General features: G+C 32.7%; 2 protein-coding genes across 2 annotated transcripts; both read right to left on the bottom strand.

Moving 5' to 3' along the window:
• Positions 1-1359: 1359 nt before the first annotated feature.
• On the bottom strand, positions 1360-17927 carry LOC129806626 (cysteine-rich secretory protein 2-like). The gene is made up of 6 exons (XM_055855345.1): positions 17408-17927; positions 17193-17329; positions 13717-13862; positions 10995-11192; positions 10778-10867; positions 1360-1649 (listed from the first exon to the last, which is right to left on the bottom strand). The coding sequence occupies exons 1-6, from the start codon at positions 17475-17477 to the stop codon at positions 1490-1492; spliced, it is 801 nt and encodes a 266-aa protein (XP_055711320.1). The 5' UTR covers positions 17478-17927; the 3' UTR covers positions 1360-1489.
• Positions 17928-21316: 3389 nt separating this feature from the next.
• On the bottom strand, positions 21317-22035 carry LOC129805188 (dynein axonemal assembly factor 6). The gene has a single exon (XM_055852947.1). It carries the CDS (start codon positions 22033-22035, stop codon positions 21454-21456), a length of 582 nt encoding a protein of 193 aa, XP_055708922.1. The 3' UTR covers positions 21317-21453.
• Between the last annotated feature and the right edge of the window lie 2682 nt (positions 22036-24717).

The raw sequence follows: 24717 nt of genomic DNA, 5'->3' as shown, positions 1-24717 counted from the left end.
TAGTATGTAATTTTAGGGTAAATTAATTTTTCAGATAACAGTTTTTTTATTGCTTTTTTACTTTTGTTTTTTTTTTTAATATTTATGTTTTGTGTTTTGTTGTGTTATTTTGGTCCATTTTCAATCAGCGATTTCCATTTCAATCAGCGACCGCCACCGTCTTAACAACAGTGCCATCAAGAAAACGGTACAAATTCGGCTTTATAAACCGATATGAATACGATTTTTACATATTTATATTACTTTATTATTTTTATAATTTAATTTAATTTGAAAAGACCTTTCGTTGCATGGTAATAAAATTCTGAATGTTATTTTCAAAATTTCATAAATATTCAAATCTTTCTTGAAACTTTAAAGAAATTTCTAAAATTTCTGATTCACTTTAAGAAAATTGAATGAAGCGAAAAAGCAAAGTAATTTTCGTGACTCTAACACGTAATAAGTTTAAAACCAATTAGAGCGATAAATAAGTAAAATAAAACTAATTCTTGCTTTATTTTTCAAATTTATGCAAATGTTTAGACAAGGGTTTTCATAGATAAATTGAGATTGAATCCCTGTGATCTGTGCAATTTACTTTACATTTTAAGGCTCTTGCTCTAGTAATTTTTAGTTAAATGAAATCTATGGAATTTTGGAAAATTTCAAAGATTACCTTAAACCATAAGCTCACCTTAAGATAAGAATTTTGAATTAAAATTCCGAGTGATTTGTAAGATATGGATGGAATTCACAATTCTTATTGAATTTAATTATTTGGTAGAATTGTTTTATTGCAAAGCTCTAAAATTTATTTTTAGAACAAAGAAAATGGAGAAATAAAAGACTAAAAATAAATACGAGAAGTCAATGAATTTGCAGAACTTTTATTTTTTTTCCATTTGAGTCGTATTTGGTGAGAAGAATGAGGAAACTGACTGAGTAAATTTATTCACTACAAGAAGTTGAGTGAATTTGAATGTAAACAATACGAAAGACTTTTGAACAAATTGAGTCATTGACCACGAAGACAAATTGCTTTCGAGTCGTACCAAATGGACGTGAGGTGGGAATTAAATTGGCGAAGGTGTGATTTTCATGGCCAGGATTTGTCAACAAGTGCAGAAGAATTGGGGAACCCTCCAAGTGGCGGAAGTTTCAACCGGATGACAGAGAAAATTCCCTCAACAGCCCAGATAGTTCTGCTTGAGGCTTCAATGTGTGTCAGGATGTGCCTGAGTGAACCCTAAATAGGGGAGAATTTTTGAGGGGGATCATCAAAGCATGACGATGGACTCTGTCATCGAAAGTCGCTATTGAGAGAGTCACAATCGTAATTAGAAACGTAATTCTTTAATTCTTTTTGTAGTACAAATTTTGATGCTCTCTGAGGAGGGCATTTAAAATCCAATCACAGTTGAGACCAGAATCCAGAGCACTTTCACCACCTCTGGAAGCACGATCTTGGGCTTTGTAGGGCAGGTTCAGAAGCGACCTTCGCGGGAATTTAGTCGTGAATCTTGTGACGACAGGTGCATGTGGCCAGGCAGTTTCTTCTGCGTTCTAGACCTTCCTGAGTGGCAGTGTTGCAGAGCCATCCTGGCCATTTGTTGAGTTCATGGCAATTTGCCCAAAGATCAGCAGCATAGCAGCTGTTTTTGCATAATCTTAAAGAGAAATTAAATATTGAGATTATTTATGCAAGAGAGAAACTTGATATTGATTATGTTTGGACTGAAATGAACGACTTGATATCGAAAATTTAATTTCCTTATGTTTAGGTATTATTTTATTTAGAAAATAATTAGAAAAATTAATATTTTACTGACAACTTTAAATTTTTCACTGATCAAATTTCATTATTTAGAGTAAGATTTGGTATTTCGAAATCATGTCTATTTTATTTTGAGATTTTTTCATTGTTACAGATGGTCAAAGGGAAAAAGAAAACTGCCAAGAAGTATATTCGAGAGTGCTTCCTCGTTGATTTTTCCTTTTTCCATCTAAAAGTATTAGAAAATCTAAAGTTTCTAAATTAGACATGGTTCCAAATTACCCCATCTTACCCTACTGCTTAATTTTTTATTTTTTTTTTGAAATTGTAATCCATCACGGAATTGTTTTCCTAAAACTTCAACAAGATACCTAAGTAGCATCGTATCACTGAGATGACACATTGGGTCATGACAACGTCGTTAGAACGATTTCACGCCTTTATTACAAAATATCTAAATTTACTAGCTCTACCACAATCAAAATAGGCGTAAGGTTAGTGTAGAAATGACATCGTCACGGCCAAGCTGACACAAGGTGAGTTGTTACTAGCACAATGCTAATTAAAAGCGTGGTCCAAGTGCTGCTTTTTAAGTGCTTAATTAAGGCCTTTTCTGGTGGTAATAGTGACATCTTGCGGCAAATTTTATATTAAAAAATGGATAAATATGGCATGACTGTAAAACTTAACCTCTAAATCTAATCAGATGTATGTCGAATGAAAAATGTTCGGACATTTAGTAATTATAGTACTAAAAATGAAAATTAAGTGATTCGTACGGAATCTATTTTGTTTGGTAAGTTCAACTGAGCGCCTTCCATTTAATTCTGCAGATTGAAATTTGATTAGTCAAAAGTCTTTAAGTAAGTACTTAATTAAAATACTTTCATATCCTTAATACACACTACTAAAATAAGGACTTTAACAAAGCCCTTAATTAAGTACTTAGTGTTAAGGATGTCATATTAGATGAGATACTTAACAATTTATGTCTCATTTTCATATATATTTTTTTTAAATAGTCGGAAGTACAACAACGTCTTACAATTATTTCAGTGAGTTGAGAACTTATTTACGATCATGAAAATGAGAAAAGATCTTTGTGTATTGAACTTTTAGCCTACACAGAATACTGTGTTTATTTCTTATTATTTCTCATTTAGTAATAGGGGACAGTAGCTTCATAAAGACTAAATTTTTCCTATGTTTCTGAATAAATGTGACTCCCGCAGTAATATATCATAAAAACAGGACACTTTCCCCTAATTTTAAAATGAGGGTGCGATAAGTCACATTTATCGAAAAACATAGGAAAAATTTAATCATTATGAAGCTTGGAACCATGTAAGGGCACTCTCCCCTACATTTTTTGCGATTTTACGGAGGCAAATTTCATCCAAATAAATTTCAAAGAAAATACGAATTGCAGTTTTTAGAGCAGAATTTCGATTTAAAATAGAAAAACGGCAAGAGTTTCTGTCGAATTATGATAAGTCATATACAGAAATCGAATAAAAAAAGCTTTTTTTTTAAGTATATTCTGAGTTTATTTTATTCCGAAATATTTAAAATTACGGCTTTTAGGTACAGTTTTAGTCGAGATATTTTAAAACCAGATTTAAAAATCGATTACAAGAACTATTCAAAAACTTCAGAATTAATTTAATCCCGATATAATGTGAGTTATGGCTTTAGGAAGATTTTCGTTTTTTGAAAAAAAAAAAAAAACGGCAAGGGGTAGCCTATCCAATTTTTGTGCCAAAGTGCTTATGTCAACATTTGCTAAAACGGAAGATAAAACCCAATTATTACAACGATTTTAAGTATTTTGTGTAAATATCATCCCGAAATATTGCAAATACGGGGTAACATTATTATGTCGAGATATAGTTAAAGCCAGTGACCAGAATCAATTGTTAAGATTATTCTAATTGTTTTGTGTTATATTACATCCTGAAATAATGAGAAATGCGAATTTTAGGGCAGTTTTTCGATTTTTTCACTAAACAGCAAGAAGTTAGCCTAATCAGTTTTTGTTCCAGATTTTTCTTTATTGAGGTATAATAAATCTAGTGAGGAAAATCGATTGCAAGAATGACTCTAAATATCTAAATCCGGAAATATTCAAAAATACGGCTTTTAGATGGCAAGTACGATTTTTTGAAAAGAAAACGGCTGGAGTTAGACTATTCATTTTTGTGTGTCAAAAATGCCCTGTAAAGATATGGTAAAACCAGATACTAAAATCGATTAAGAAAACTATTTTAAGTATTCTTTGTGAACTTCACCCAAAAGTATTGAGAATTACGGTTTTTAGAGCAGATTTTCGATTTTTTGAAAAAACGGAAAGGGGTTAGTCTATCGATTTTTTTAATCCAAGACTTTTTGACGAGATTTTGTAAATCCCGTATTAAAAATCGATTAGTGGAACCATTTCAAATATTTTTTTGTTAATTTTACCCAGAAATATTGAGAATTCCGCTTTTTAGAGCAGATTTTCGATTTTTTGAAAAAAAAACCGAAAGGGGTTAACCCCAATCGATTTTTTGGTTAAAATTTTTTTGTAAAGATTTAATAAAGACCGTACTGAAAAACGATTAGTGGAACTATTTTAAGTATTCTTTGTGAACTTCACCCAGAAATATTGAGAATTACGATTTTAGAGCAGATTTTCGTTTTTTTGAAAAAACGGGAATCGATTTTTGTGGTCCAAATTTTTTTGTCGAGATTTTGTAAATCTTGCAATGAAAATCAATTAGTAGAACCATTTCAAGTATTCTTTGTTAATTTATGAAAGGAATCTCTAACTTATGCTCCTAAGTTCTCAGACAGGGACATATCGACATTTCATTTTTCCATACGCTTTTGCATAGAGGCACTGAAGACCATTGGCAAGTCTTTTCCTAAAAAGAATCGACTTATCAGTCTGATATATTTCGAAATCGTGTGTTAAAAGCTATCTAAAAATACAAATTTCATAATTTTCGCCAAAATTATACAAGAACTACGAGCAAATTTGTTTAAGATGCGGTGCAGTATCTGTAAAAATTTTACAAGGAAAAGTGAAAAACAGCTTCACTTTTTATTAGGTTTGATGGGCCCCTGTCCTCAGATGTACTAGTATGGGTTGATCCTCAACTGCCAAATATTACGCACTCAAAAAAATCCACGGTTAAATGGGTATGTAAAACAGGGTTTGTCTATCAAACTGATGCCAAACCCTGTTTCAACCTAAACGTGGCAAGGTTTGACGTACAAGTATTTTTTAAACCCTGTTTCAACCAAACCCTGAAAAGGTAGAAAATCAAATCCTGTTATGGATATTGATTAACCTTGCCGTCAGTAAACCTTGGCAGGAATGAAGACCAATCCTCGACACGATTATATTTTAAACCCTGTTTTCGTCAAACCCTGGCAAGAGTAAACCATAATCCTTGTCAGGGGTATATTTTAAAACCTTTTTCTCAGTAAACCTTGGCAAGAATGAAGACCAATCCTCGGCATGTTTATACCTTAAACCCTGTTTCGTCAAACCCTGGAAGGAATATGGCTTAACGCGTAACACGGGTTACACTCAACCCTTGTTTCCATCAACCCCTGGCAAGCGGAAAAACAACCCTTGTCATGAGTTTATTCAAATCTCGCCTCTTTCAACCCCTGGATGACTATTTTCAACCCTTGTTAAGATTAAAATCAAATTTACTTGGAAAATAATTAAATAAAACTAGAAATTCTTATTATAATATTTTGCATCACTAAGGAAATACAAAGTAACGGCTAGAATAAAAAGTTTATACTTTAGTCGTTATTAGGTGAGATTCTTAACAATCTCACCTACTATAATCCTAACAAAATTTCATGTCGTCCGATCGACCTCAAACTTGGCCAAAATGTGTTTCAGCACTTCCTGATCACGAATATATATGTGGCTATTTTACGTTCCCGGCCGGCCGGCCGGCTGGCCGGCCGGCCGGCCGGCCGGCCGCTCTTTGGAGCTTAATAGCTCCTAAACTAAAAAAGATATCGACTTGCGGTTTTCGGCAAAGGTTATATATCGGGTGAAAATTGCAACTTGGTGCATTGACCCCCCACCCCCCACCCCTCCTTCCGCCATTTTGAAGACCCCCCTTTTTTTGTTTTCTCAATAGTTCCGCCCCTATGGCATCGAGCGGGTTCAAATTTTAGTATGTTATAGCTGGGCCTTAGAGCTTTCCATCAATACCAAACTTAAGGTCCCCCGACCCCCCTGACCCGAGCTATAAGGGTCCAAAAAAAATTTCTTAAAATGGCCATAACTCCAGTTCTAATTGTCAGAATTTAAAAGGTGAGGGCTTTTTGAAAAGCTCTCGTGAAATGCCACTTCCCCTTCTAACATCGCAAGTTCATAAAACCACCGCTAGGGGCGCTTTTTTTAAAAAGAAAATTTTTAAATATTATAAGTTAAATAACTCAAAAATTCCATTGTGCATCGGGCTGAAATTTTAGTATGTTGTAGCCGTTGATTATACCTATCAAACAAAAAAAACCTTAAGTCGATCTAAAACCCCTGACCCGAGCTATAAGGGGTCAAAGTTCGAACATTGACCGGCCTCTATCTCCGGTTCTAATTAACATAGCGACATAAATTTTACCTTTTTGGTTTCGTCTCGATGAGCACTTTCAGATGGAAGTTCAAAAAGTCACTACAGGTGGCACTGTGATAGCGTCAAAATTCATCGAAATTCAAAGTCACTTTTCTCAAAAACGGCATTGTGCAAGTTAATGAAATTTCAGTATGTTGTAGTCCAGTCTAGTACGTTTCCAAAATGGTGCGTAAGTGCGCTGTGGTTTCAATAGAACCGGAGATATGAGGGGTCAAAGTTCACAAAATTCAAAAAATCATATCTCCGGTTCTATGTGACCGATTTTGATGAATGAGGGCTTAAACGAAAGATCTCATCAAACGCTACAACTTTCTAGAATATTTGAACTTCGTGGGATCAACACCAGGGGCGCCACAGTCGAAAAACCAATTTCAATATCACATAACCTTAATTATCTCGACTGTCGCTGAACCGATTTTGATGATTACTTCAACATAATTGTAGAGCACATTTGTCTCTACATTTCGTCCATACATCATTTTCCACTCAGACTACGCTATCACTCCGATTTTGCCGTTTAAGTGTGAAAAAATTGATTTTTCCAATAATAACGCTTTGAAATCACTCAGATGCCAATTTGACTGCCTCTACTCCACCAAGACACTTAAAATAGGGTTTTAAATGGAAAGTCCCACAAAATACAACAATTCTTTGAAATAGTTGAAGTTCAACAAATGACTACTTGGGGCACTCTGGATGAAAAAACGAGTTAAGAAACAAAAAACCTCGCTTATCTTGGCTTCTGAGTAATCGATGAGTTCAAGTTCTACGGCAAAATTATAGAGAACATTCTGGTCTACATTTCACCCATATAACACTTTTCTGTCAGTTCATCCAAATCCTTGATATTTTGGTTTAAATACAAAATTTGTATAATTTCACGAATTTGATTCAAGATAACTGAATGGCGTTTCCCAACTTCAGCTCCAAATCGAATTTGCATGCACTCCGAGTTAGCTCACGTTAAGAATCTCACCTACATAAGCCGGTTAGGATTATCTGTCCCTTTTCTTATTTTCTCAGTGAAGAAAAATATTATAAAAGGAATTTCTAAGCCTTATTTAATTGTTTTACATGTAAATTTGACTTAAATTCTAACAAAGATTGAAAAATGATCTCCAAGAAGTTTACTTAAGTGAGATTTGAATTTCTCATATACATACATCAGTGTAGAAGTATAAAAAAATATAATTAGGTTAAGTAAACATTTAAAATTTATTACAATAAAATGGTATTTGTTTCTCTAACAATATATCATTATAATTCCTTATTTTACTATTAAATAATTACAATTTAACACAAATATAAGAATTTATAACTCCTAGTTATTTCATTACTTTAAACTTTATTATATTATTATTTATCGTAAAAATATTTGTTATTTAAAGCTTTTTTAAACAATAGTGGCAAAAACTAGGGAGTAAATTTTACAATAGCATGAGAAAAGTATTTTTTTCAAAATAATTAAGCAAAACTTAGGAAAATCCATCAAGAAAAATTGACAGTATTTGTTTACCTATATTCTTTTTCAATATTTAATCTTATCTCAATGAAAAATAAATAAATATATCTAGATTACCTTAACAGCGGCGTCTACACACTAGTAGAAATTTCTTTTCAAGAATGCCTTTTTTAAAAAATTCTGACGTTTCTACCTACAAGGATATGGGAAATTTGCTTTAAAAAGGCATTTAAAAAAAAATTTCTACTGGTGTGTATACGCCACATGCGTATTGCAACTTAAAAAAAAATATACATATTCTTTGATAACATAGTACAACATGTGAAGAATATTTTCTCATCTCAAAGCTTCAAGCCAGTGAGAAACTTTAGGATAGAGCCTTTACAAATTTATTTAAAGCCAATCTAGAGTTGATTGTTTAAAACTTAAACAAGGATTTGTTTTTTTTTTCCTTGATCATACCTTATTTTGCACGGCGAAATGTAGTGTAAAATACGCCATTTTTTTCTTGTGAAAAATGCTATTGAATACAAATTTCATGTTTTTAAACTTTCGTTGAAATATAAGTTTTACTCAACTGCTAACAGCAAATATTTAGTTTTCTGACTTCAGAGAAAAATTATGTGAGTTATGTCTCCGAAAATTATTTTAAAAGATCAGCCTCTTAAAATTTGTAAATGAAAATTTTAGAAAATATTGTTCTAATGTTGTACTTTTATGTTTCAGAGTTGGATTTGAAGAAATATTCTTTATTATATTTTTAAAAAAAAATTAAAGAGGGCATATTTTTTGGTTTCTGAAACCTACGTAATTCCTGAAATTAATCAATCCTGCTTCAGCCTGCACCACTTCAAATGATGTGTAAGCAGGACGGTGGCAATTATTTTATTTTCCACTTTCCACTGCTCCCTGACGTGCTTCTGCTCTCTCCTCTTGAAATTTTAGGTAGAATTTCCATGTTTCAGTATGATCCTCTCGTTCGAACTTCTGCAAATCTGGAGTTCCGACATCTAAGAAAAAATGGTAACATAAACTAAAATTACAAAATTTATCTTAACCGTTTAGACATGTAGATAGATAGATAGATAGATAGATAGTTGTTTATTCATTAGCAATAAATGAGGCTAAATCCCGTGGAAAATAGAAAACGTATAAAACGGTTAACTCGAAATTAAAAAAAAGAAGTTAAAACGTAATCTTGACACAGTTTAAAATTCAAAAATCTTTAGAATATTTTGTGGTGAACAGCATTTCACAGTTTTTTCACTAAAATCACGAGAAATTTTATCGATTTTTTTTAGAAAATAAAGATAAAAATAAGAAAATAATAATTTTTAAAAATTCGTGAAAATCCCGTTAAAAATACAGAAAACGCCGCACTTTAACTTTGGATGCGCACACTTTGCACCAATACTAACCGTGGCAAGGATGAAAATCAACCCTTGAGAGATTAAAACACTTAAGGTTAACTCAAGGTTAAAACAGGGGTAAAATCCTAATCTTGACACGGTTTAAAATTTAGGCGTACGGAAAATCCTCAGTGAACAGCATTTTCACGCTTTTTCCACTAACACCTTCAAGAATTTCACCGATATTTTTTATGAAAATTAATTTCTCACTGTTTATTTAGGCATTGATGGTGGAAAATTGGGATAAATTCTGTGAAAACTTGAGGAAACGCCGCACAATGGCTTTAGACGCGCACACATTGCACCAATACTAACCGTGGCAAGGATGAAAATCAACCCTTGAGAGATTAAAACACGGTTAACTCAAGGTTAAAACAGGGGTAAAATCCTAATCTTGACAGGGTTTAAAATTTAGGCGTGCGGACAATCCTCAGTGAACAGAATTTTCATGCTTTTTCCACTAAAATCTTCAAGAATTTCACCGAGATTTTTTTAGAAAATATATTGCTCACTATTTATTTACACATTTACGGTAAAATTGACCCTAAATTCGGTGAAAATCTCATGAAAAAGAGAGAAAACTCCGCACTTTGATTCTTGACGCGCACGTTTGGTTACAAACTTGAAAAGAAAATTAAGCACCACTTACCACAGAACTTTTCACAATTTACTCTTCTTGTCGCTGATATGTCCCTGGGTGGTCACTGTGGGGGCTCATATTGAGCCCCAATCCCAAAAATGTCAACGCGAATGCCTCCATTCTTTGAGGCACACTGAACACTAAACACCATTTTTCTCTTACTGATTCCACTTGACAAGTTTACACGAGAAACCCTTAAATGCATTAAGAATCTCGCCATGGTAGAAATTTAAAACCATTCAAACCTTGCGCAAGATTTAAACCGATGTGTTAAGGTTAATAGTGAAATCCTTTACTAAAAAAAGGAGTTAAAATTGCTGAAACAGGGTTAACTCATGTTTACAGTTTAAAACCTTTTTAAAATTAAACCGTGACTAACCCTGTTTATAGTCGATTTTAAACCTTGCCTCAAATGAGCTCTTTTCTGAGTGCGGAATAAATATTCCTGAGGATCAGCTTGAACATATTTGAGTCGGTTTACGAACTGTTCTTTCTACCTTTAATGTTCAGATTTTAGAACGTAAAATACAACCAGTTAATTTTCTATTCGGAGTTGTTGAGTTTAGTAGGGCTTAGTTCTTTATCTCAAAGCTTCGTCTATACATAGTTTTTAATATAACTTTAAACTCGAAGCTTAATTCTGAAGGTCATATTCCAGAATCATCAAAATTCAGTTTTTCAAAGTGATCATATTTCTTTAATTTGACATTTCCAACTTTTCCAACACTAACGACTCCATAAAAAACTATGTATGAGAAAGCTGTTTCATAAATTTCGTGCTTCCTGTCTTACAATAATTTAAATATTTACACCGATTTAGATGAATTTGCCAAATATAAAGATGGAAATGATTGACTGAATGCTCACCTGACTCTCTTGGAGTGACAATGATGCGGGCAAGATTGACACGGTCGTCCGATCTTGTAAGGCAAGCCCAGTTTGTCATCGTGGTTTCCTCTACAAAGAGAAATAGCAAATCCATTGTAAATCTCTGCGAATGTCTCTATTGAAAGAATTGTTGAGTATATTTGGATTTTTTTTGCATCAGCTCAAGGTTTGGAGTGGGTGTCGGTTGGATACTCACATGGGGCAGTAGTTGCAGACGTAGTTGTAGTAGGACTTTCCTCGGAATCCTCGAGCGCATTTGGCCAGGCCACAACCGACTTTGTGAGTAGCTGCCCAGACCATCTGCGTGTAGTGCCCTACGACATGGAGGTCATTCTTGGGGGAGCCGTAGGTAAAGTTGTGCTTTTCACTGAACCACATCCGCAACGCAAAAAGCCTGGAAAGATCACACGATCAGTGAGCAACAGGTGTTTGCTTTTGCTAAATTAATTGCCAAAACTCTGCAATAATTGTTAATTTGTGACATTAATAAGAATGCTCGAATGCTAAATGGTTTGTCTTCCGCCAAAAGTGTTTGTGTTTATTGTGTTCAAAAGGAAATTTCTTACAAGGGGTTACTCATTTCCATTTCTGGACGACAAGCGTTTCTATTCATTTGAGTTTCGTTAAATTTCTTTTGGTTTTCTTTGGGTTTCTCGTAAAGTTTCTTAAAGTTTACGGATTTTAATGAGAATTTGTAACATTTTAGTTTTTCGGTTTTGTAGGTTTCGTAAGATTAAAAGAATTGTCGATAAGATTTTTTTGGTGTCTCATATTTCGCCAAGCGTTCTTAAAGTATTCTCAGGGTGGTATTTTTGCAAATATTAACAATAATTGTGGCATAACGTTCCATCGAGGAACTTACACCTTTCCGGAAGAGGAGTTCGGAACATCCATATCAATTTTTTTTGTACATGGATGGGGTTATCAGTCCTATGCCCCATGGAATCAAGTGCAGTGAAGCTCACTGGATGCAATTCGAACACCTTTAACGCCAAAAAGAATCTGGTGACCTAAAGGGGATTCGAATACGGGATAATTGCATCATAGAGCGAGTACTCTACCACTCGGCCCATTGAGTGCCCTTAAAGTTCAGTCCCTAAAAAAGATTTGTCTATCTATAAAATGTCTATTTATGAAGTTTTTCTAAGTTTCCCGAAACTTTCTACAAGATTTTTTAAAAAATACCTTAAGTTTTTTCATTACATTTCAAATATTTGTTAGGTTTTGTTTTTTTTATGTTTAGTACATTTCTTGAATTTCTCTTATGCTTTATATTTCTTATAAAACTTTTGAAGGCTTGTTCTCTTCTTCAGGTGTACAGATATCAAACTACTGCAATGGATTTTTTTTTAAAAATAAGTTATGATACTTTGAAAAATTTTCAAAATATTGAAATACTCGCAAAACATTGAATTGGTTTTTCTAACATTTTTAAAGTTTCGCTGACATTTTCAGTTTCCCTCCGGTTTAAGGAAGTCCAAAATCTTTTAAAAGGTTTTATGGGTTTTACAAAATTCAATATTAATAATCAATATCTCAGTAAGATGCTTGCAAATCCAAAATTCTACAAGATTTTTGAGTTTCTGTGTTTCGGATGACCTTTTTAAGGTTTCTCGGGTTTTTGAAAACATTTCTTGCGAGTTTTATAAATTTTCTTGAGTTTTCAGTTTCCTAAACCTTGTGTGAATATTTTTTTTTAAAGTTCATGAAATCTTCGGAACGTTTCTCCGGCTTTGCGAAATGGCATTTGAAATGTTTTTCAGATCTTACAAAGCCTTCAGATTACATTTCGGATATTTCTCGTTAAATTATATTGGGTTTTCTGGGTTCCGATAATCATTTTGGTTTCTCCAGGGGCCCATCAAGCCCAATAAAAAGTGAAGCTATTTTTCACTTTTCCTTGTAAAAATTTTGCATCTATTGCACCGCGACTTAAACAAATTTGCTCGTAGTTCTTGTATAATTTTGGCGAACATTATGAAATATGTATTCTTAGATAGCTTTTAATGCACGATTTCGAAATATATCAAACTGATAAGTCAATTCTCTTTAGGAAAAAACTTGCCAATAGTTTTCAGTGCCCCTATGCAAAAACGTATGTAAAAATTAAATGTCGAGAGGCCCCTAGGTTTCTCATTAATTTTTTTTTCATTTCTTATAAAATGATCTGACTTTCTCTGGTTTAGCTGGCTTTCTGAAATTTTTACGATGTTTCAGAATGTTCTAGGTTTAGAGAAACCTTAAGGATATATTTCGTGGTACGCATTAAAACATTTGAAATTTTCTTTTATTTTTTTAGTGTCTCGCAAAGTTTTTTAAGTGTTTTTTTTTAATATTCCTTTAAACTTTTTTTTTTTTTTTTGGGTTTCTTAAGCAATGTGGAGCTTTCAAGATCTGTATTAGATTTTTTGTGAGTCTATTGAATTTCTCAAAAGCCTCCAAAGTATTTCGAGTGTCTCAGTATTACTTCCTTTTAACAATAAAAATTATAAAGTTTCTCATGGTTTCTGAAAACTTCTTCGTCTTCATTATATAATGTTTTTGGACTCCACGAATCTTTCTGAAGGTATCATTAGAAAATTTATGTTGTTCCTCGGGTTTCGTTAAGCTTTATGAAAGTTTCGCGGACTTCGAGTATTTTAGCTTTGAGTTTCTAGAGTTTCTAATTAATCGAATATCAATCGAATTTTTAGAAACTTTAAACAAACTCCTCGAAGTTTTCGAAACATTTTCCAGAAAACTGTCATGGGTTTCCCCATATGATAGACCCCTTGCTTTCTGGCTCTAATAGCCGGAGAATTGGTGATCATGCTGATGGAAAAATATGCTAATGACCCGCTTAAGTTGATCCCATAATTCGAGTCCCACTCACATGGCATTTCGCATTAGAGATCATCGTAAAGCAATCTTGCACTCACCATGGCACCTTCTGCGTTGACACAAAGATGTTCTGTCCACAGGCTCCGAAGTTGTCGATCCAGCGCCCTTTGGGTGAGTCATGTGTCAAGAGTCGACACTGATCTGCCCATTTCTGGGCTGCTCTTGCAGCTCCATGATGCCACTTCTGAACCAGAGGCAGAGAGAAAAGATCGTTGAACACTCAATTCAATAACAATAAATTATTCAAGCAAAACTTATGGGACAGAGTGGAGAGTGCTGACTCCACAATTTTGGCCGGTCATTAAGTGTTTGTTATTTCAATCAAGAAACGATCGCGACTGATCGTTTTTTTGGGCACTTGGGAGTTCTCTCTTAAACAGATGTCTCGCTGGAGCAAGACTTTACCAGACTCACTGACACCTTAACCCAATGCCAAGTGGACACTCTGGCTCTCTAGCTACTCTAGGTTTTTTTTTGTGGTTTTACGATCGTACGCCTTCCGAGGATCATTGTTCGCAATCTAAATGAGTCAATAAAGATGCGATAAATCACGGGTTTATACCAACCAGCGAGACTTTGTTGCAATTTTGCAATATTAGGCGATGTCTTTTTAATTTTTACGACACTGGGATACTGCAGAAAATATTTATCATGCGATGTTGATCTCTAGTCAATTTTATGCTGTCTATTTATAAAGGAATGACCTTTTCATATTTGAGAAATATTTCAAATTTTATTACTGCCTTAACGATCTTTTAATTTATTTTCGATATTTCAAAGATATTTTGAATTTATTCTTGTGATCGTGCTGAAACAACAGTGAATGATCATTCTAATTTAACGATCTTTTAATTTATTTTCTCGATCTATTGTTGAAGGCTGCAACATTTTAATAAGTAATTTAGAAAATTTGGGAAACGATATATTGGGTAAGAGAATATAATAAAGTAAAGAAAATCGCAATTTTTGAGTTTTAAAAAAATTTTGATACACTTCTAGCAAAGGAATTCAGCAATTATTTAGGGTTGAAGGTACACCTCTTCGACAGGGAATCCCTATTGACACTTTTGTGAAAATGATGAAATTTATTTAATATATCTAATAAAATGTAAGTAATATGATGTTTTTTCTATAATCTACATTTTCTTATAAAAAGAGATGTTCAAATTTCGTTTTCTAAGTCAGTAATATTAATGTGTCAATAAGTATGGCATGATAAATTCTTAAAGTGTCAATCAATGTTTCTGTCACCCTACCATGTTAGCAAATTTAAGTAATTTCTACTGAATTTCAAGTAATTTAACTAATTTAGAGTTATTTTATAATAATTTTTGAGTTATTTTCTGACAATAATCAAATACTTTTCTGTTTTTTTCGAATTTTAAATTCACAAAACATTTTTACGTTATTTTTACGTGTTATACATTTTTACAGAATTTAAGTGATGTTTTGTAAATATCGTTTAACGTAGGTTTTTACTTATTTTACTCAATTTTTTAATTTGAAAAAAACATTTTATTTGATTTATTTTTTCAAAATTATTTTTTTTTTTTGAATAAATATGTCTCATAATTTTCTCATTTATTTTCATTTTTGTCATAATAGCAATAAAATATTAATAATTCCATTTTAAGAGTCTGAATTTATTTTTATTTATTTTCTTCATTTTTAAAAGATATTTTCAGATTTTATGGGATATTATTATGATCGTTCACAATGGTTTTCGAAATTTAAGTGAAATTGTATAAAAAGAATTTCTTTTTTCTTAATATTTAATTTAGAATAGATAATTTCAATTTTACAGTAGAGCAACAAATCTGCTAAACCAATCAGTATTTTACAAAAAGAATTCTTTTATTTTTCTTTAAGTTTGTTCAATAGAATTGAGGCTATCTTTTCTAAATCAAATATATATTAAAAGATAATTATCACGATTACTTGAAAACATAAAATAAAATATAGCATTAAATTTATACTGAAAAATTGTAAATTATATTTTGATATATAATTAAATAAATAAGGCCTTTAAGCACATATAAAAAAACAAAATTTTAAATATTTTTATTTGCTTTTTTCTTGAAAAATTTCAAAATTTTATAATTCTTGGTTTTTCTTCTTTTAACGGAAAATGTCTCAAATTTATTTTATTTTTTATTGTAATATTTATTTTATTATTAATAATGTAGCTTTTATTTTTATTAATTTTAAAATATTATGTACGTTTTTTTCAGTTTTGAAGTTATTGTACGTATTTAGAGAATATATAGAATGTTTTTGTTAAAAGTACTGATCAATTCAAAAGTAATCATGTTTAACCTAATCATTTACCTAATTTTTAAAGACGTGATCGCCTTTGGATCGATTTCTTTTTATTTCGTCTGAACTGAGGCATTTGAACAGTCATTTTCAAAAAGCATATTTGTTTCTTTTATTTAATTTCAAAATTGTAAGATCATTGTGCAACTTGTCAGTAAAGTAAATTTGTGATCTTAAAAAGGCATTGGTACACTGAGAGAAACCCGAAAAAGTTAAAATAACATTCCGGAAATGTTTATTTTACCCTGCAGTATTGATCCGAAATCGGTGTAAATATTATGCTTTTTAGGTGTATTAGGGGTTAAAATTACCCTTCTTTCCTGTTAATTTTACCCTTAAAAATGTGTAAAATTATCATTAAAAATGTTGATATATTTTTACATCTAAAAGGTGTTAAAATTATGAGGAAAAAATGTTAATCGCACCCTCTTATTTTCTCAGTGTATGATCACTGAATTTAAATTCTTTACATTAAACCATTTTTTTTCTCAGTGTAGAATTCCGGAAAGGCAAGGATCTAAGAGAATGAAGGTGGCCGGAATAGGCCACCAATGCTATGTCAACATTTTTATTCATTTTAAAATGTATTAAGAATCTTTTTAGAGAAAATAAGGACGATAAACTGTTATGCACAATAACTTTTGTTTGTAGATATGTTTTTGACATTTCAATGAGAGTGAATCAAACAGAGATCTAGTCAACTCGCTCTTTCTCGTAGGAAATTTTGAAAACATGTTTTCAAAACAATAATTATTGTGCGTTGGGTATTATACTCAGCGCATAATAACTTTTGTTTGTAAATATGTTTTCAAAATTTCCTATGAGAGTGAGCGAGATGACTAGATCTATATCTCATTCACTCTCACTGAAATGCCAAAATTATGTTTACAAAACAAAAGTTATTGTGCGTTGGGCATTACCTGCATCTTATGATAATTAAAATATACTTTTTTTATTACAAAACACTAAATAGTGACTAAAAGTCACACATTTTTTAAGTGATCATTTACGCAATGATTATAGGGCAAGATCATTCTAATAAATTTAATGAAATATAGTGAAAATTATCTGCGATCTTTAACACTTTAGTTGATCCTGGGAGTGATCGAGTGCAATTAAATTTAATTAATTGGAGGCTAATGCCAATCGCATCGAACTATCGTATATGTATGGTGGATAAAGTGTCAAATGGATATACCATAATGAGCATATTGGAGGCGGGTGGAATGACTTTAGTGCGAAAATAATCGTGCAGCATGACGATGCGTTGCTGAACTTTTCGCAAATGTGGTGCGATCAATTTGGCGGGAACACGATCACCGTAGATCCTTGGTTCTGGAAATGGAAAATTAACATGATATTCTCTGGCCAGAGACACAGATAAGAAGACCAATATGGAAATTCAACACTCACTGTAGTCCATTCTCCAGCAGTTAGATAAGCCCAATGAAATGATCACAAATATCCAAATTGGGCGAAGCATTCTTCCTGTTGCTTGGCACTTTTGCTCGAGATCTTGGGTGGTAAGATCACATACACTCCTCGAACAACACAAAATGTCTTGTTGATTGTTATGTAAATAATTGCCAGGGCTTTTTGGCAGAAAAATCTATTGCGAATATTTGCGAATATATCGCAGGCGTCTCACAAGATCATCGAATAAGCAAATAAGCTAAACTTGCGGCAAAAAGGTGTGAGACCAGGTGTTTTAGCTAAAAATCTGCGTAGGAGGATCGAGATCTAATTCACTTGATTCAGAGAACAATTGCATGGTCTTCTTGGCTTTAAGGCAATTTCACAGGTTTTTCAACCAAAATTCTTTTCTTCACAGACACTGAACATTGCCACTTAAAGATCACTTAGCACTTGAGATCACGATCACTTGCGAAAACGATTAAATGTACTTTGTCAACTGAAACTTTGGACTTAACTCGATCACTGATGGAGAGCGAATGAGAGTGGTTTGGGAAGAATATTGGACTGGAGTCTTTAAATCTCGATCGTGATCACATTTTGGGTGATCACACATTTTCACACATCGCATTAGGGATCGTCCGAATTAGATAAGAATGGTGAAATATTTCATGGGAGTGAGAAAAATTTGCATAGAGGTTGTACTTGATAATTTTGTCCAAGTCCCGCCTGCAAAAAATTTTAGGCCACTCCCCCATGGAACGGAAATTGTACTTTCAATTGCATTTAAATTTATTCCAGGAATTAATTAATTTTACTGTACAATTTACAGGGAGTTCCGCTTTGAATGAAATTCTGGAGACCGAAAGAAATCCCGTAAATTCACTCCAGTGACACAGAAAAATTACATAGGGTAAGTGTGCTAAATTTCGGCCACTTTGAGTGTAATTTCGGCTAAGAAATTAAATGAATTGCATGGATTTAATCTTTGAATAGTCAATGAATATATTTTGTTTTTAAAAATTTATTCATTTTAAGATGTATTAACATAAAAATTGTTAAATTTTAGGTATAATTTGAATTTAAATTGTGTTGTAGAAACTCAAATGTGTCAATTACAAAAAATGTGTCAGATCGCTTGTGTTTCTAGCAGTCTTGCGATTTGTTGTGAAGTGCAGAGGGTTTTCTTCGATGTTTTTCATGAAAATTGATTAAGTCAATAGTGAATCAGTCTTTAAATTTCGGATAAAATTCTCCAGATTGATCCTGTATTTCGCGTAAAAATATAGATACTTTGTGAGCGTCGCTCCGCCGCCGGTGAGATAATGTTGCCTATTCCGGCAACATCAATTGCTTTCCTATATTTCTTATTCATTTTATTTATTTTTTTCAACTTCTGAGTTCTACAATGCCGATAGAAAAAAAGCATCGCCTCTATTACAAAGATAATGTGGAATAGGCCTTGGAAGAGTTCAGGAAGAGCAAACTGCTCACTGACTGAGAGAAATCCGAAAAAGTTAAAATAACATTCCGGAAATGTTAATTTTACCCAGCAGTATTGATCCGAAATAGGTGTAAATATTATGCTTTTTAGGTGTATTAGGGGTTAAAGTTGCCCTTTTTCATGTTAATTTTAGCCTTAAATATGTGTAAAATTAACATTAAAAAATGTTGATAAATTTTTACACCTAAAAAGTGTTAAAATTACCGGTCCGTATCGGTCCGTATGACGTTTTGAAATTTTCTATCCGTAGCTTCACAAAAGGTGGTCCCAAACAATATGGCCAGTATTACACTCAAAGTGGCCGGAATACTACCCAAAGCAATGTCTATATTTTTATTAATTTTTCAATATTTTAGGAACTGATTTAAAAACAAAACAAAGATGATAAACTACTTTTCAAGGTTCCACACAACCTTCCCGAAAAGGAAGCAACAATAAGAAATTTTAATATATATTAAAAATATTGCATTTTAAACTTAGGACTTCGGTGCTTATTTGCAACTACACTCATTCCCGGGATTATGCACATTTTCGGGACCGAAAACAAACGCGCGAAATGGCATTATGCATCGAGAAAAATTACTAAAATTATTAAAATTGAATAAATCGGCCATAGAACGAATTTCGCGCGGAGTAAAAGTAATCAAAACAAATAAAAATCAACTTTTTAATAGAAATGCAATAACAGACAATACTTTTTGGCCAGAGTTCTTCAATAAATGGTTAGATTATTTGAAAACTTTGCCTTAATAAAAGAAATTAAAGTTTTATTCTGAAAAAGAAGCACAGTGTTTTCAAATTTCCCGCGTCGTACGTAGTATACATTCAGGCGTATTTCAAAAATGATTTCATAAATTGACTCCCAATGGTAGGCAAACTTGCATAATTGTATATGCATAATTCTGTCAGGTGCATAATTCCGAAGTGCATAATGCCGGGACTGAGTGTATGCCGAAGTTTGGTACACTTACCATACCCGCAGGGGATATCTTTGAAAAAAAAAAAAACGAAAACGCCGCGATGTATGCAAAAACATTTTCGGAGTCAGTTTTTCAATTTATTTTCAGTCCCAAAGGTTCATGAGAAATGTATTTCCATGCATTTAGGGGTATTGTTATAAATTATTGTTATAAATTAGCTCCCAATAGTAGGCAATTAATATCAAATTCTTACAATCCGTTTTCACTTAAGCCGGAACTCCCTGTTAAAGATCTGCTTGGTTACTAAATAGTCAATTAAGTGTTCGTCTGTTTGTGATACGAATTTAGTCAGGAAAATACCAATTATCTCGTACAACAGATCACTTTTCCTTAATCCGAAACACTTTTCCAGGAGACAATAGCACGATTAGAAAAATTGCATAGAAAAATTTTTTTCGTAAAATTGTTCGTAATTGTTTGTGAATTCCCATCGCGCGTATTTACAAAATTTTCGTAACTTGGAAAACCTACTCTGAAAAAAATGTCTTGTTAAACGAACAAATGGATTTTGTTGAAATTATGTCAAAAGGTTGTTATTTACCAATTTGACAAAACTTTTTCTTGTATTTTATTTGGAAAAACACCCTTTTGACGAATTTTAACAAGATCCAATTGGCCGCCGATTTGACAAATCTTTTCCATATACTGTATGGAAGAACATCCTTTTTACAAACTTATCTTGGTAATTGGACAAAACATTTTTTTCAGGGTACAAAAAAAGTTCGTAAAAGTTTGTACTTCCTTCACAAACATTGTTCGTAACATGATCACTTGACGAGCATTTCCTGTTCCTTTACAAACATTTGTTCGTAAATGTTTGTAAAGACATAGAAAATTATTTGTAAAATTTTGTCATTTGTTCGTAAAGTTTTGCTAGACCAACAAAAGTGTACGAAAAAATGTTTGAAAAAGAACAAAAAATGCTCGTCAAGCTGTCATGTCAAAATCAAAGTTTGTGAAAATGCACAAACTTTTACTAAATTGTTTGTAATTTATACGTTTTACGAGAATTTTGTACGTCACCATTAGAAACAAATATTTACGAAGAATTTTAAGAAATATTTTTTCCGCATTCAGTAGCATACTTGGTCATACTTAGCCTATTTCTGACAGTTTTTTCTTCCTTTTTTTTCGATGAGGAAAGGGGCGTGGCCTAAAATAATTTACAATTTCACTTTATTGAGGACAAATAAAACAGAGAAATAAATAAATCACTGAAAATCTCTAAACTACCTGAGAGACATTTTTGAAACTTTCCGATCTTGAATTTATCATGAAAAATTAGATCCCTGATTTATTAAAATGAAATTTTTCCACTGAACATTTGATCGACTCTTTTTTTCTACCACTTTTTCCTTTTTAGATCTTTCTGCATTATTTACGATCTTTGAGAGGTTTCTGAATGGATTTTTCGTGTGAAAAATGATCTCTTTTGGTCGATTTATTCAGTTCATCGTCTCACTCTGACATTTAAATGGACTGCAAGATACAATTATGAATGGGATATTTATTCATAATTTATTTGACAAAACTCTCTCTGGAATATATTTGAGTTTGTGGAGTTAGAAATTCACAAAATCTAACTCCCTCTTCATCCTCAGGGTTAAGATCAGCTCCTTCTTGTCAGGATTCCATGCTGCCTTCTTCCTGTCCGGATCAATTTGGTGCGGAAGAGGAATTTTGAGCCGATAGATTGGGGTTTCCAAGTCAATCTTCTGATCAGTTGTCTTCAGGTCCATCCTGTCCACATTGCAAGTCTCCTCTGGAAGGTCAATGGTGATCGTCATGTCTTCACAGGAGCTCGTAGCTGAGGTTTTGTTGGTCATTTGCAGGAAGACATCTTCCACTTTCACCTCCTGCTTGTAGGATATTCGATATTCTGGTCGTTTTCTGGTCTCCAACTCCTCATTATTCACTTCCTCGAGAGCTTCCCATTCCTCGAGAGTTCGTGGGAAGTTCTCCTTCAATTTCTGAACAGTTTGACACACTTTCTGCTGAGGATTTTGGACAGAAAAACTTGCTGGGGTCACTGGAGCTCTTCTTGAAGGCACAAGATCATCTTCATCTGAATCAGAGTCCCTTTCTGAAGGATTGAGGAGTTTACTGAGGAGAACTAATTGGTCTCCACTGCAGATTTCGTCCATTATTGCAAAGAACTGACGATATTGATCAAACAAATTACAATTGCTAAGGCAACTGATAAAATTTGAAGGAAATCCGTTGAATTATTTAAATGTGATATTTTTACTAATTGAAAGTTAGAAATGTTCATACTCTGAGAAAAATGTTCTAAAACATTCCTTAAAAGAAACATGCATACATATATAATTTCTATATATATATATATATTACATTTGCTATATATAATACCATTTGAATTTGTGGAACTTGTGTATCTTACCCGTAGAGCCATCTAGCATGTACCACTGAAAGCTACAATGGTTTCAAACCACATCTCCTAAATTAAGAGAATTTCTCTCATAGAAAAAGGTTCCACAAATATTAGAAATGGTTTGTTAACCTATTCAGTCAATGTACTAGAAATAATCAAGGTAAAACTAGCGTTTAATAAACTAGAAGAGAAAATAAAAAATAAATATTTTATCCAATTTTTTATCCAACTTTCTCACGATAAGACCCCAATGTTTTGCTGAATAAAGTTTGTGTAGGACCTGTTCAAATTTTCTAGCATGACTACTTATGTCCATGACTATGTACATAAGCGCCTTATTAAAAATGAAAAAAAACATAATTCATTAATATTTAAAATTAAATATTTTATTCAATTTTTTTATCCAGCTTTTCTCATGGTAAGACCCTAATGGTTTGCTCAATATGATTAGTGTAGGATCTATATAAATTTTCCAGCATGACTACTTGTATCCATGATTACGTACATAAGCGCCTTAGTGCAAGCAAAGCATAATTAATTAATATTTAAAATTAAAGATTTTATGAAATTTTTTATCCAGCTTTTCTCATGGTAAGACCCCAATGATTTGCTGAATATGGTTAGTGTAGGATCTGTTCAAATTTTCTAGCATGAGTACTTATGTTCATGACAACGTACAAAAGTCCCTTAGTGCAAACAAAACATAATTAACTAATATTTAAAAATAAATATTTTATCCATTTTTAACTTCTCGAACTCCAAGAGAGAGCAGTTTCAGCAATCGTGTTTTTTTCAATTTCTCTCCATCCTGGCTGCTAAACGGTGAGAAATATCAACTTCCGGTCTTCGATGACTTCTCCTCAAATTGCATTATCTCGAACTCAACCTCTATAATTTTCCCTCCTCGTCTTTCATGCGTTCTCTATCCCCCAAAAATAGGGCAAAAATTTCGTTTTTCTAACTTTGCAAATAATTGGCCCTGACGATTTCGTTCATTTTTGGATCTGTTTTGAAGGCAGTACAGCTTTGGGCATTTCATCCTTTGACACCTATCACCGGAAAAATCTCAATCTTGAATTATTTAAGGTCAGATGCCTAATTTTCATCTGATTTTGTCAATTAGTCAATTAAAAGGTTAATGATTTTTTGACATTCTCTTACAGACAAATTTATTTCGACAATAATTTTATATGCACCAGAAAAATTTGTGAGAAGGAATATAAGGCAGAGCTCTTTTTCGTGAGTTCGAGCAGCTCGCAAAGCCTCGGACGCTTTGCTACCCATTTTTATGTAATCGTTCAATGTGTAAATCATCGTTTTTCATGAGAATTTTTACGAACTTTAGTTCAATGTTAATTGTATTTATGTACAGAGAAATCGTCAATCAGAGCAAATGACATTAAAATCATCCAGTTTTTCTCAGTGGAGATAGGAAAAATTCCTGCCTCCACCCAGAATCGAACTGGAGACCTCTCGTTAACTACACTCAGAAAAAGGCAGTTCTAATTTTGCATGGGATTTGCAAAAATACAGCTCTTGTCTGTAAGAATATTTTAAGAGCCGAATCAACCTAAACACGTCGTGCTTTGAATTAAGAGCTGTGTTCTAAAACAGAACAACTAAGAGCTGGCGTGTCTTGAGCGAAGTATCGTTTCACTAGAAAATTTCCAGTGACTTCCAGTGCTGTCAAATGGCAGACAAAATATTTTACAGTGCAATTAATTCGCAATGTAGTGATTGTTTTCGCGAGTTTTATTAATAAAATTATAGTGAAAATTCTAGGGAGAAGCCTCTACAAGTAGTGAAGCGGCTTGTGATGCAAAAAATACAGTGCCGATAACAATTATGTGGAAATTTGGTGAATAATTGCTCGAAAAATAGGAAAATATTTTTTTTTCTGGAAAATAAAATATTTTGCTTAACAAGCTCGCTCGAGTCTCTGGAGTATTGTGGAACAGTGATTTTTTATTTTGAAAATTTTTATAGTGAAAAAAAATAAAAGATTTTCTCGTGGTGGTTCCCGTCAAAGAACAATGAAAACATGTCGGGTATCTTATTCAGCGATTGTCAGACGGAAAAAAATCTTCCCAAATGTGAGTCTCGAATTAGATAAAAATTGATCAATTTTGTTTAGAATTTAGTAGAAAAATAAGGGAATGTGAAAAATTTTAGATTAAAAAGTGTATACGGTTGTATTTCAATAAATAACGTGAAAATCAATTGCCTTTTTCATTGTGATCGTACGTCGATTTGGTTGCGATACAGCAGAGAAAATTTGATAATAAATTAAAACTCGTATGCTTTACTTCAAGACCCGCTCAGTACTTAAAATTCTTTCAGAGACTATTTTTTCCAGCTATGAAAATTCAAAGATTGTACGTTCTTGAGCCAAAGCACGTTCTAAAATAAATGCTTTCCTTCAAAAATAGTCTTT

The sequence above is a fragment of the Phlebotomus papatasi genome, chromosome 3 (assembly GCF_024763615.1).
Source record: "Phlebotomus papatasi isolate M1 chromosome 3, Ppap_2.1, whole genome shotgun sequence".
Classification (NCBI taxonomy): domain Eukaryota; kingdom Metazoa; phylum Arthropoda; class Insecta; order Diptera; family Psychodidae; genus Phlebotomus; species Phlebotomus papatasi.
The sequence above is the reverse complement of the archived record's forward strand: the minus strand, read 5'-3'. Positions and strand labels throughout refer to the sequence as shown.

Excerpts from the sequence above, each read along its gene's own strand:
- LOC129806626 (XM_055855345.1), bottom strand. The coding sequence starts at position 17,477 with ATGCTTCGCCCAATTTGGATATTTGTGATCATTTCATTGGGCTTATCT. Across the intron at positions 11,193-13,716 it reads TCAACGCAGAAGGTGCCATG|GCTTTTTGCGTTGCGGATGT; the intron begins GTGAGTGCAAGA and ends TGATCTTTCCAG. Across the intron at positions 10,868-10,994 it reads GTCTGCAACTACTGCCCCAT|AGGAAACCACGATGACAAAC; the intron begins GTGAGTATCCAA and ends TTCTCTTTGTAG.
- LOC129805188 (XM_055852947.1), bottom strand. The coding sequence starts at position 22,035 with ATGGACGAAATCTGCAGTGGAGACCAATTAGTTCTCCTCAGTAAACTC.